The 13,758-nt window shown below is 37.6% G+C and overlaps 1 protein-coding gene across 1 annotated transcript in view; it reads right to left on the bottom strand.

The window, feature by feature from the left end:
- The window catches only part of CFAP95 (cilia and flagella associated protein 95), a 96,571-nt gene that overhangs the window by 42,994 nt on the left and 39,819 nt on the right, over positions 1 to 13,758 (bottom strand). The window contains exons 3-4 of the mRNA XM_068974685.1: positions 11,803 to 11,921; positions 11,166 to 11,234 (exon numbers count right to left, since the gene is read on the bottom strand). Coding sequence (XP_068830786.1) covers positions 11,166 to 11,234; positions 11,803 to 11,921 — 188 coding nt within the window. The remainder of the gene's footprint in view (positions 1 to 11,165; positions 11,235 to 11,802; positions 11,922 to 13,758) is intronic.

Raw genomic sequence — 13,758 nt, 5'->3', positions numbered from 1 at the left:
AAGGAAACACAAGCCTTAAACCAGATGGCTTAATTGATATCTTCAGGATATTTCATTCCAAAACATCAGAATACACTTTTTTCTCAAGTGCACATGAGACATTCTCCAAATCACATTAGTTGTTGTTCAGTCGCTCAGCATGTCTGACTCTTTGTGACCCCATGAACTACAGCACACAAGGCTTCCCTGTCCCTTACCATCTTCTGGAGTTTGCCCAAACTCATGTCCATTGAGTTAATGATGCCATCCAATCATCTCATCCTCTATTGCCCTCTTCTCCTCCTGCCCTCAGTCTTTCCCATCATCGAGGTCTTTTCCAATTTCAGCTCCTCGCATCAGGTGGTCGAAGTATTGGAGCTTCGATTTCAGCAACAGTTTTTCCAATGAATATTCAGGGTTGATTTCCCTTAGGATTGACTGGTTTGATCTCCTTGCTGTCCAAGAGACTCTCAAGAGTCTTCTTGAACACCACAATTGGAAGGCATCAATTCTTTGGTCCTCAGCCTTCTTTATGATCCAACTCTCACGTCCGTACATGACTAATGGAAAACCCATCATTTTGACTATACAGACCTTTGTTGGCAAAATGATATCTCTGCTTTTTAATACACTATCTAGGTTTGTCATAGATTTCCTTCCAAGGAACAAGAGGCTTTTAATTTCATGGCTGAAGTCACTGTTCACAGTGATTTGGAGCCCAAGAAAAAAAGTCTATAACTGTTTCCATTTTTTCTCCATCTATTTGCCATGAAGTGATGTGACCAGATGCCATGATCTTCGTTTTTTGAATGTTGAGTTTTAAGCCAGCTTTTTCACTCTCCTCTTTCACCTTCATCAAGAGGCTCTTTACTTGGGTCATAAATCAAACCTCAGTAAACTTAAGAAAATTAAAATCATATCAAGCACACTTTCTAACCACAACTCTGTGTGCTTGCCGTTGTGGTTAGACCCTCGGTTGTGTCTTGACTATTTGCAACTCTTTGGACTGTAGCACACCAGGCTCCTCTGTCTATGGGATTTTTCAGGGAAGAATACTAGAGTGGTGTGCCATTTTCCTTCTCCTGGGGATCTTTCTGACCTAGGGATCAAACCTGTGTCTCCTTTGTGAGTCACTGGGGAATGAGACTAGATATCAATTACAGGAAAAAAAATCAGTTAAAAAAAAAAAAACACATGGAGGCTGAACAGCACACTTCTAAATAACCGAGATGTCACTGAAAATATCAAAAAAAGAAAGTTAAAAATACCTAGAAACAAAAGACAATGAAAACACAATGACCCAAAACCCATGTGTGTATGCCAGGTCCCTTCAGTCATGTCTGATTCTTTGTGACCCTACGGGCTGTAGCTTGCCAAGCTCCTCTGTCCATGGGATTCTCCAGGCAAGGATACTAGAGTGGCTTGCCATTTCCTCCTCCGGGGAATCTTCTCAACCCAAGAATTGAACCTGCACCACTGAGGAAACCCATATCTTTTTGTAGATGATGTCTATGTAAAGTTCTCCAAAAGTTTTCAATATATATCACTGATCTTCCAAAAACCTATGGGATACAGCAAAAGCAGTTCTAAGAGGGAAGTTTATAACAATATAAGCCTACCTCAAGAAATGAGATATATATAAATGGAATATTTGTTGTTTTTGTTCAGTCATTAAGTTGTGTCCAATTCTTTGCAACCCCATAGCCTGAAGCATGCCAGGCCTTCCTGTCCCTCATCATCTGCTGGAGTTCACCCAAGTTCATGTCCACTGAATTGGTGATGCTATCCAACCATCTCACCTCTGCCACCTTTTTCTCCTTTTGCCTTCAACCTTTTCCAGCATCAGGGTCTTTTCTAATGAGTCTTTTCTGGGCTCTTCACATCAGGTGGCCAAAGTATTAGAGCTTCATCTTCAGCAACAGTCCTTCCAATGAGTAATCAGGGTTGATTTCCCTTAGGATTGACTTGTTTGATCTCCTTGCTGTCCAAGGGACTCTCAAGAGTCTTCTCCACAGCTCAAAAGCATCAATTCTTTGGCGTTCAGCCTTCTTTGTGGTCCAACTCTCACATCTGTACATGACTACTCGAAAAAGCATAGCTTTGACTATATGGACCTTTGTCAGCAAAGTGGTCTCTGCTTTTTAATACTCTGTCTAGGTTTGTCATAGCCTTCCTTCCAAGAAGCAAGAGTCTTCGAATTTCATGGCTGCAGGCAATCCACAGTGATTTTGGAGAACAGAAAGTGAAAATCTATGACTGTTCCCAGTTTTCCCTGTTCTATTTGCCATGAAGTGATGTGACCAGATGCCATGATCTTAGCGTTTTGAATGTTGAGTTTTAGGCCAACTTTTTTGCTCTCTTCCTTCACTCTCATCAAGAGGCTCTTTAGCTCCTCTTTGTTTTCTGCCATTAGAGTGGTATCATATATATATATACATATATATATATGTATATATATATATTTCTCCCATCAATCTTGATTCCAGCTTATAACTCATCTATCCCAGCATTTCCCATAATGTACTCTGCATATATGTTAAACAAACAGGGTGACAATATACAACCTTGTTGTACTCCTTTCCCAATTTTGAATCAGTCAGTTGTTCCATGTAAGGTTCTAACTTGCTCCCTGACCAGTATACAGGTTTCTTAGGAGACAGGTAAGATCGTCTAGTATTTCCATCTCTTTCAGAATTTTCCACAGTTTGTTGTGATCCACACAGTCAAAGGCTCTCATGTAGTGAATGAAACAGGTGTAGATGTTTTTTTCTGTAATTTGCTTGCTTTCTCTAAGATCCAGTGAATGTTGGCAATTTGCTCTCTAGTTACTCTGCATTTTCTAAACCCAGCTTGTACATCTGGAAGTTCTTGGTTTATGTACTGCTGAAGCCTAGCTTGAAGGATTCTGAGCATAACTTCACTAGCATAGGAAGTGGGTGCTATTGTCCAGTAGTTTGAACATTCTTTAGCACTTCCCTTCTTTGGAACTGGGATGAAAACATTGACATTTTCCAGTCCTGTGGCCACTGCTGGGTTTTTCAAACTTGCTGACATATTGAATGCAACACTTTAACACCATCATCTTTTAGTATTTTAAATAGTTCAGCTGGAATTCCATCACCTCCACTAGCGTCATTGGTAGTAAGGCTTTCTGAGGTCACTTGACTTCACCCTCCAGGATATCTGTCTCTATGTGAGTGACCACACCACTGTGGTTATCCAGACCATCAAGACACAGAATATTACTGTTTGTTATCACTGGAATGCAAAAGTAGGAAGTCAAGAAACACCTGGAGTAACAGGCAAATTTGGCCTTGGAGTACAGAATGAAGCAGGGCAAAGGCTAATAGAGTTTTGCCAAGACAATGCACTGCCCATAGCAAACACCCTCTTCCAACAACACAAGAGAAGACTCTACACATGGACATCACCAGATGGTCAACACCAAAATCAAATTGATTATATTCTTTGTAGCCAAAGATGGAGAAGCTCTATACAGTCAGCAAAAACAAGACCAGGAGCTGACTGTGGCTCAGATCATGAACTCCTTATTACCAAATTCAGACTTAAATTGAAGAAAGTAGGAAAAACCACTAGACTATTAAGGTATTTGACCTAAATTCAGATTTGACCTAAATCAAATCCCTTACAATTATACAGTAGAAGTGAGAAATAGATTTAAGGGACTATATCTGATAGAGTGCCTGATGAACTATGGACATAGGTAAGGAGAGGGTGGGACAAATTGAGAGAGTAACATTGAAACATATAAATTGCCATATACAAAGTAGACAGCTAATGGGAAGTTGCTATATAACACAGGGAGCTCAACTCTGTGCTCTGTGACAACACAGAGTGCTGGGATGGGGTGGAAGGTGGGAGGAAGGTTCAGAAGGGAGGGTACATATATATACTTATGGCTGATTCACATTATTGTATGGCAGAAAGCAACACAACATTGTAAGCAATTATCCTCCAATTTAAAATAATTTTTTTTATTTAAAAAATAAAAGAATTCAGTTCAGATCTGTCTCCCTCTCATTCCATAATCATTTCACCAAACAACTCTCCTCTCCAAATTTTCTTTGTTGTTATCCTCATCACCATCACCATCAGGCAATTTTAAACTTTTTTCTTGTAGAAAAATGTTCAACAACTTGGTGTTATTTTACCAAGAAACAAGCCACAATCCAAGTGCCTGAGTAGGAAAAGACAGTAAATGCCTTACACACAGAGGGGGGAAGAAAGACCCTCCTGCTCTTTATATTCAGTCCCTTTCCTCTGAAGAGTGCCAAAGGTTTTACAGATGTTATATGCTCCAGGGAGAAGAGTGAATTGGAAGTTTAAACTGTGCCCTAAGCTTGCTACTGTGACTGTGAGGTGATCATTGCACACATATATGGATAAGTGCTCTGTGCCAACAATGAAAGCTTAACTGTCTGAACTACTTTTTGGCCTCATTTAACTTGTCCATTTATGCAGCTACAGATGCCTTTCTCCTTTAGAAGCATAAAATTTTAGAGCAGGAAAGGACTTTATAGATCGTTTGGTTCAATCCTTTCATTTTCCAGATGGAAACAACTGGAGCCCAGAGAGGGTTATTAGCCAGCACAAGGTCACATAGTAGGTTTAACACATGTCTGAAAGTAGAATCCATGTCTCCTATTTTCCTATACCATCCCCTTTCTTAAAAACCACACTATGGTCAAAAAGCTATCCAGTGATCTAAAACACTACTGATTTCTTTCTTCTCCAGTCAGGTGGATCACATAAATGTTTGGATAATTCTGGAAACAAGACACATTGATCATAAAATTTCAACAATAAACACTAATCACTACCACAAGAAGGCAACGAAATTTGGCAAAAATGACAGGACACATTAGTTAGAGCTGACCTTGTAAGAGATCTACCTTGCTTTTTCTCCACCCTCTAGTTGGTGATTAATACTTCTGGGCTGCCCTCAAACTGGCCCAGAGGACCATGGATCTGCTTTTCACCCAGTAAATATGTTATATTAGAATTGGCTTTTTCCTATTAAAAAAAGAAAAACTTCTCCTGTGAACCATTATTCCAGGACCATATATGGTTATGTACATATGTTTAAATAAGGGCTTCTGAGAAATAAGATCTTAAAATTATATTTATACCACATCTCTCAAAATTGGATTTGCTTTATATAGTTTTTGCGGTTGTTTGTTCTGTTAGTTTGGTTTCTGCTTTTTTGTTTGTTTAATGGTCATAGACACAGTCAAGACATTATATTGTACATGAAAAACCTTACTTCTTAGAACAAATCAGCTACAACTGTCTGGTTCTATGGACAAATCATAAAATGATTTTGTATTAGATAATAGATATCCAGGAGCCTTCTGACAGTGAGTTTTTCATCCCTCACAAAAAGTACTTTCAAATTAAGTGAAAGCTCCTTGAGGAGTCTTAAGAATCAGGTAGAAGGGCAAAGAAAGACCTTTAACTTATTACAGCTTCATGTTTCTATCCACTTTTCCTATATGCCTTAAAAGAAATGTGCCTCATTATTTTTCTAGACCTTTAGTCTCTCTATCCATGTAGTAAAAGTAATGTATGTTAGAGACCCCTAAACATGCAACTGTATCCATTTGAGACCATAAGAGCACTGTTGACATCTTTGAGCCTTCTTGACTCTCACCCCTTCCATCACTGGCTAATGCCAATTCCTTGGTTATTCACTGATGGAAATGCAATCAACTCTCAAGAGAAGCAATAACTCTAGTTCTGGACAAGCTCACTCCAGCCTCAAGGCATATCAATCTCATTTTTAAAGTGTAAATTATCAATATCACTTTTGGTCTCAACCTGACCACTCTATATATTGCAGTTGTCAAAAACATGTCTCCATCTGGATGTGTGGAAGGAATTATTCACCAAGCCCTTTTCTCTAGTTAAGGTCAGGACTGATAAATCCAGTGATGTCAAACATTCTGGTTGTTCTGATTTTCAAAATGTTCCACTGAGATGTTTGCTGCCAGTTTAAGGAAGAGAGGTGTTGTGTCTTCTTCACATTGGCTCAAAATAAAGTAGGTGGGCTACTGCTTTTGAGTTGCAAGAAAAGAAACAGACTGTCAAATGCTATCACAACGTAATGAATGTTATCTAAAATTAAGATAAATGCATCTAACTAATGTCTCCTGAATAACAAAGCTATATCTGTATTCTGATTTTTTTCCATCAAGGTAACCTGAAGTTTAAATTTACATTATGATTATAGCTTTTATTTTATAAGTTAAAGGCACATTATTTTGGTCCATTGAGCAAACTCATTTTTATTCATTGCCTTTTAGAGTTGACATTTAACTTCTACAGCTGTACAGTTGGCAAGAAGCAAAAGAATATTTAATATTCAAGAGAGCAGATTCTACAACACCAGAGCATTCTATTGTATACAATGCCCTATAATTAGTGTACATTAACTGAAAGAAAGAATTACATATGGAATTAGTGGGGGATGGTTGAAGCTACTCATGTATTCATTTCCTTGCTAATACTTGTGAATCAAATAAAACAAGTAATTCTAGTAATTCAAACTAATAAGAGCTGATTTTCTAAAAGACCTTGTGTTTTAATATATTTACCAAACTAACATTGAGAACTTTAGTTCTTCAGGACTTAAAGTTGTAAAATCAAGCAAAATAGGAATTAGTTATACACCTTTTCCAGTATAATTTGCTGTTCAACATCAGAAATAGTTTGTTCGAGAAATTAATTATATCTACAGTAGGTCAGGCTCTTTATTAGGACTGGGGAGAGCTGCAACAGCCTTTGCTTCAGAGCACTGATTTCAGTAAGAAAGACAAATAAGAATGTAAGTAACAGCAACCTAACTGGGTAGGGATAAAAGAAGTACATGGTACTATGAACACCCACAAGAGACCTACCATGAGGACTGGGAGTGGCAGTAAGGTCCTTCAGAAGAGGTGAAATTTCAGATGAGACTGAATGACTTCAAGGTTAAGATTGAATGTACACACTGAATCTTGCTTCCTCAAAAAGCTTCACTTAAATCAAATTAAAGAGATTAAAAAAATAAAAATAAACCCACAAGAACAAGGAGAACAGAAAAAGGAACATGAGAAATGAACATTCAAAACTCAAGAGAAGATGGACAAGTGGTCTCTGACTTATTAGAAAGCTGACCAAATCCTAAAGCAGCAAAGGAAGACTGGGGCAGAGCTTTTTGAGAAGCACACAAACTCCAGGCAGGATCTTCCTCCACACCCCATTACTGAATAACCGCCCCTCCCTTACTCCCTTACTTCAGGAGGAAGCTAGAAATTTATTCACTTGAAATGATAAAAGAGAAAGTCCTTGACCAACAACATAGTTCAGCGACCATAAACAGTGAAGGATCAACATGGATGTCCAAGCCAATTGCCCTGTTTACTCCAACACCACAGGTACTAGCGCAGATGGGCAATTTGGGGAACTTCCTCTGGGGAATGTGGCCAGCCCATAAGGAGAGACTAAAATACTGATACCAGGGCTTCTGCAAAAAAAAAAAAAAAAAAAAGACATGCTTAGATCCCTCCAGTGAAGCTCCAAATAAATAAGCCTCACACACAGGCTCTGAGCCTCATCTCTTAATTATGGGCAGGAATGCTTAGTTGCTCAGTCATGTCCAACTCTTTGCAACACCATGGACTGTAGCCCACCAGGCTCCTCTGTCCATGGGGATTCTCCAGGCAAGAATACTGGAGTGGGTTACCATGTTCTCCTCCAGGGGATCTTCCCAACTCAGGAATCGAACCCAGGTCTCCCACATTGCAGGCGCATTCTTTACCAGGTGAACCACCGGGGAAGCCCATGAGCAGAGAACCAAGAAGTAATTACCAAACATCTAAGGAAAGCTTCTAGTATCGAAGATAGACACCAAACAAACAAAAGGCAAACTAATAAAAAGCATCTTGGAGGAAATAGATACTATGCATGGATAAAAATTTAGTAAAACTAACTATTACTAACATCCTCAAATAGATATTTGTTTGTTTCATGAAACAAACAAAGACTTCTACAAAAACCAAAGGATTCAGAAAACAAAAAGAGAACTCAATAGTAGGGTTGAAGACACATAGAGTAAAGTAGACAGTAAAGATAAATATGAGAGAGAAGGCAAGAAAATTAGAAGACCAGGCCAGGCAAAGCAACATTTAAATAAAGTATTTCCAAAAGTGAGAACAGAGAAAATGGAAGGTATAAATCATCAATCAGTGAAATAAATGAAGAATATTTTCCTGAACTGAAAGATAGGAGTTTCTTAACCAATAGTGTTTGCCAAGTGGCTGGACCAGCAGATCTGCTTAGCATTTAACATATATGCACGAATTACTGTTCTGTTTCACATGTATTAACTTACTTAGTCATCCCAACTCTATAACTCAATCCTCATTTTACAGATGAAGAAACCAAGGTACAAAATGGTTAAGCAACTATTAATAGCCCAAGTTCACATAGCTAGTAAGTGTCAGAGCCAGGATTTGAAAGTAGGTAATGTAGCCCTGAAGTTCACTACACAATACTACCATGCAGGAAGGGGCAGCACTGTGAAATTTCAGAAAACACTATAGACAGTTTCATTTGATTTTTTAAAAGCAGGAGTATGTACTATTTTGATAGTGTATGCAGAGCCGAGCAATTGACTAACAACCTGAGGGAAATTGCATGCAGATTTCTATTCCTACCTCCAAACACAACATCCTTCTGTGCAATAGTCTGTCCTACAAATTCCAATTACATCAGAAGCTCTAAATTCCTATTCCCCACCCCCAGCTCAACAATAACACTGCTCTACTCTTGGGCTCACCTCCCTGCCCTGTAGCCAGGAAAAGTGACCTCAGTAAGTGATCCTCAGCTCTCATCTTCAGGAGCACAGAACCCCACTGGTTGCTATTCAATCCTTGACAACAGTTGCATAACATTTTATGTGGTTCTATCATTATCCGTGTCAGGACAGTAAGTCTGAAACTAGTCCTTGTATACCTAAAAGTATCTTTATTTGACTTGCACAGTTAAATAATGATGGGTTCAAAATTCTTTTCCTTCAATACTTTAATATTATGCTCTTGCATCCAATGTTGCTTTTGGGAAACTAATGTCAACCTGATTTTTATTATTTTGCCTTATATTTGCAACCATTTTCTTTATTTCCCTAAGTAATTAAGCTTTCTATTTTTGTTCCATTGGTTTTGAATTCCTGTTACATGTGTTCCATCAGGTCTATTTCATCTGTTAGAAGTTATCTATGTCTTTTCATTCTTCATGATGCTTTTGTTCTTTAGATGTGTCATGATATTTTTAAGACCAGGAATTCAGCTGCATTATTAATAAGATGATCAGTTGCCTCTGCTTTTGATGATTCTATAAATGATCCCCTGAAAAGGGAGGCTCAGCTGCTGTCTTCACTGTGAGTATAAGAGATATGAGTTGAGTGCCTCTGCTGTACTTCTCTGGGCTTAACTGCTCTTATTTTCCCTGGCATTTCTTTCTCCTCAAGATATACTGCCCAGGTCCTCTATATCCGAGAATATTTTCTCTACTTGGAGTTGTAGGAGACAACTCAGGGTCAGCTTACAGCCCTTTCCACTACCACCCTACACACACTCTGCAAAATAGGTTAGCTTTAAAGCCAGAAAGTTCTCAAAGGAAGCAAAAACAACTAAATTGCCAGTGATGATATATATACTCATATCTTCATAGTACACGATCCAACACTTCGAATTTTTTCATGCTTATGCTGCTGCTGCTAAGTCACTTCAGTCGTGTCCAACTCTGTGCGACCCTGTAGACAGAAGCCCACCAGGCTCCCCCGTCCCTGGGATTCTCCAGGCAAGAACACTGGAGTGAGTTGCCATTTCCTTCTCCAGTGCATGAAAGTGAAAAGTCAAAGTGAAGTCGTTCAGTCGTGTCTGACTCTTAGCGACCTCAGGCTCCTCCATCCATGGGATTTTCCAGGCAAGAGTACTGGAGTGGGGTAGCACTGCCTTCTCCATTTCATGTTTATAATTACCTATATTTCATCACACATATATATATATACACACATCATTATAGCAATTATGAAAGTTTGTCTTCTTTACAAAGATGAGTAGAAAAGAAATATTTTTTCTATAGTGACAAACCATGTTGTCTCCAAAAGTAATTTCTCTTATTAGTTAAAAAAAAATAGTAGTTTCTTCCTATACAGTCAATTCTCAATAGTCACAGTAATGTTCTGCGAAGTCATTGTGAACACTGAATTAGAATATCTTGAATGTATTAGAAGAAATACAGGGGTAGGTTCCTTCAAGCTCTGGTTGCAACATTTTCATCAGCAAATCAGTACATATTTTGGTTTCATGTGTGTTTCTGTTTAAAGACATTCTATTCAATATATAGTTTATGCATTAACTTTGAGTATGGCCAGCAGAACTGTAACTCATACCTGAAGGAAGTTTATCTGTTTTATGCATAAATCATATCACAGCCTTCTTGCCCTAGGAACACTAAGTAACATTTCAGCACTACACTTAGAAACCATTTCAAACAGCAAAATCACTAAAAAATCACCAAAAAAATGCAAAAAATACATGATTGTGAAAAGGACACTTGCATACACTCTGAAAACTGAAATAAGAAGGTAGTCTCACTTTGTTCCACCTCAGCTGGGAATGTGTGCTTTGGGTGGCTCAAATATTTTGCCACCATTAATGTCGTTATGCATATCCATTATTGTCTGCAACAGCACCCTTAGTATTGACTTGGGGTTACAAATCAGTTTTAGCAGTAAGAGAATTTACAAATATAGAATCTACAAATAGTGAGTATTAACTACTGTATTATTATTATTATTGCTTGCACATTGATGGGAAAAGCTTGTTAAAGGAAAGAAGTCTCATGCTAATTTTTGTGTATACACATACATACAAACACATATATCACTGTTCATATTTTTTAAATGATAATCTACTTTTCTTCTAACAGTCTGATAGTGTTTATAAATTGGAAAAAAACAAACACCATTTTTTTAAGAAAGGAAGGTAACCTGTAAGATACCACATAAAGGGCAGTTTGTTGACTTTGGTCCACCACTAATTCCTTCACCCCTGCAATCAAACCTTCTGAACTATTAAGAAACATTTTTTGCAATCTGCAGCAGTTTAGGGACTACGAACATTTTGCGCCAATCTGGTGGGTGTCTAGTAAAGAGAGCTCCAAAACCTGTGGCAGGCAATCCAGTGTACCTGGAAACAAGATAACAATTTTTAGAAAACATGTCAAACTGACATTTACAAACTTTCAAAGCCATATAAAACTAATTTGGGAGCTGAATTTTTATTATAAATTTTTAAAGGATTTCCATGTTTGCAAGTTTAATGCACTTTGTAAAATATTAATAAAATGTCTCAATAAGTAAATGGAAAATTTCAGCATTCTGTCCAATAACTACAATACAAGAGGAAGTCTATGTCATGCATTTCCACAGAAATGCACTAACTTTTAGCAATAAATTGTAGAGATGGGGTTCAAACATAGGTTATCAGAACGATGACCAGAAAACAACACGTAAAGGGAAAAAGACACTTTAATTGGACCTATAATGCACAGAGCTGACTGGCAAACAACCAAGGGAAAGAGAATTCCAGACAGAGGGAGCAGCCTGAACAGAAAGCATGGCAGCTTGAGATGCAGTGTCCGTGCTTGCTGTAGTCCAATAATGTGTAGCTGGGGCCAACCTACCTCCTTCACTGCTTATTTATTAGCCCTTTCCTATAGATGCCCGTTCTAAGCAAAGGGCTATATTAAGCATACCTTTCAATAATTCCAGAGTTCATCGTTTCCTCATTCAATAAAGCCTTACTCTTTATTTTGGCCAGTTTTGTGTTTAAACAAACTTGTGCCATTTTTTCACGTGTTTCTGATATCCAAGTCTGAAAAAAATATAAAATCACATATAAAGAAAATAAAGTTAAAAATTCTCACTTACTAAAATATATTTCTGCTGAAGTACATTCTGATTTTAATTGTTGACTCTATTCATATAAAAAAATAAATGTCCCATAGCAGTCAATGATTTCATCATAAATATGTGAAAATGGCAATTTCTTACAATGTTTTGTTGGAACAAAAATCAGATTGGTTGTTTCCGTGAAATGGAAAGTACTTCATTCAACTAAATACTAACTCTTGTTTGCTTTCTATTTCTTTCTCAAGGTAGTATATTTTAACTTCCCTAAGTAAGAAAATGTAACAATCACTTTGATTTATCACACACAATTTTAGATACCATCATTATCATTGTTATCCATTCTCTATCACAGAAGATAATTCAATGAATTATCAAACAATTATTACTATGAGAAAAACCTGATAATTATAGTGTATACTCAAGTCAGTTGCAGAAGCATCATGGGTAATGTCTAGAGGATCCTAGGAATAAAAATGTATGCTGAGGATTCAATATTTGTCCCATACAAAACTCTAGAAGATCACAAATATGGAGGTTCACAGCAGAGATTCAGAACTCACTACCACCAAGAGAATCAATTACTTGCTACAAACCTGAAGACAAGTTTCCCTAAGATATCCAACGAAGCCCCAGATCACATCAATTCCACTAGATTTTGTTCAAAAAGATAAAAAAAGAGAGAGAGAGATAAAATACTGTTTAGAAAACTGAAGACCTTAACTGCAACAGTATCCAATAGCTAGAGTCAAATTCCTTTGGTCCATTTTTGTGGAGAATAAAGAGGCTCTGTAAAACTAAGAACCCATCCTATCCTATTCAAAGCAATTTTAACTATAGTCTCTGATCCTGGTTCCTTGGTCTACTCCATGGCTTCTATGATTTCTGTCCCCTAAGACCTCAACCTCCTGAATCATCAGCCTCCCAGCCTAATTTCCCAGCTCTGACTCTTATACTTGTAACTCAACTACTCTTCCTCAGAGATTCCAAGTTTCACAAATCAACAGCAGAGGACTCTGTATTGGGCTCCATATTTTACGCTCTAATGAAAAATAAAGCATTATCTTTTAGGGAAAAAATTACTAGGTATAATTTTGTTTTTAAGGTGTAAATTGGCCCAACAGTTAATCTTAGATATGCTCTAATCATTTTTGACAGTAAATATTTCAATAAATCAATCATCACCATTGAAACTTATATAAAACAAAGGTACTGCCAAATTGAAATAATGAATAGTAAAAAGAAACAGATAATAGCATTAGTGGCTCTTAAGTTTATTGACTCCTTATTCTGTATCAGGCACCATATTAAGCATTTTATATATATTATCCCTCTAAATACTTAAAGCAACACTGAGTGTTATGTATTAATTATGGTGGCAGAAGGAAAAGAAAAATCATATGGGGGAAATGAAGAAAGTTTAATAGAGAATCTACTTATAGAAGGGTGGCCAGAATTCAGAAAACCAGCAAACAATGATGAAGCACCCTGCTGACAGCAATACTGGTGAGTCACAGGGTAGGGCAGTTATGGAACCCAGATCTACAGCTGTAAAGAGAGGGTCACTTGGTAGTTGTGGCTTTCAGAACAGAAACAGTGTTTTAGTCTGCTCAGGCTGTTGTTACAAATATCATAGACTGAGTGACTTACACACAATAGGAAATTATTTCTTAGAATTCTGAAGGCTTAGAAGGCCAAGATCCAGGCACCAGCAGTGACGGATGAGAGTCTACTTTCTAGCTGACAGACAGCCATCTTTCACAATGTCTTCACAATGGCAGAAGTGGGGAAGAGCTCTTTGG

Source organism: Capricornis sumatraensis, chromosome 6 (genome assembly GCF_032405125.1).
Source record: "Capricornis sumatraensis isolate serow.1 chromosome 6, serow.2, whole genome shotgun sequence".
Taxonomy (NCBI): domain Eukaryota; kingdom Metazoa; phylum Chordata; class Mammalia; order Artiodactyla; family Bovidae; genus Capricornis; species Capricornis sumatraensis.
Note: the sequence above shows the minus strand (reverse complement) of the source record. Positions and strands in the feature narration are given on the sequence as shown.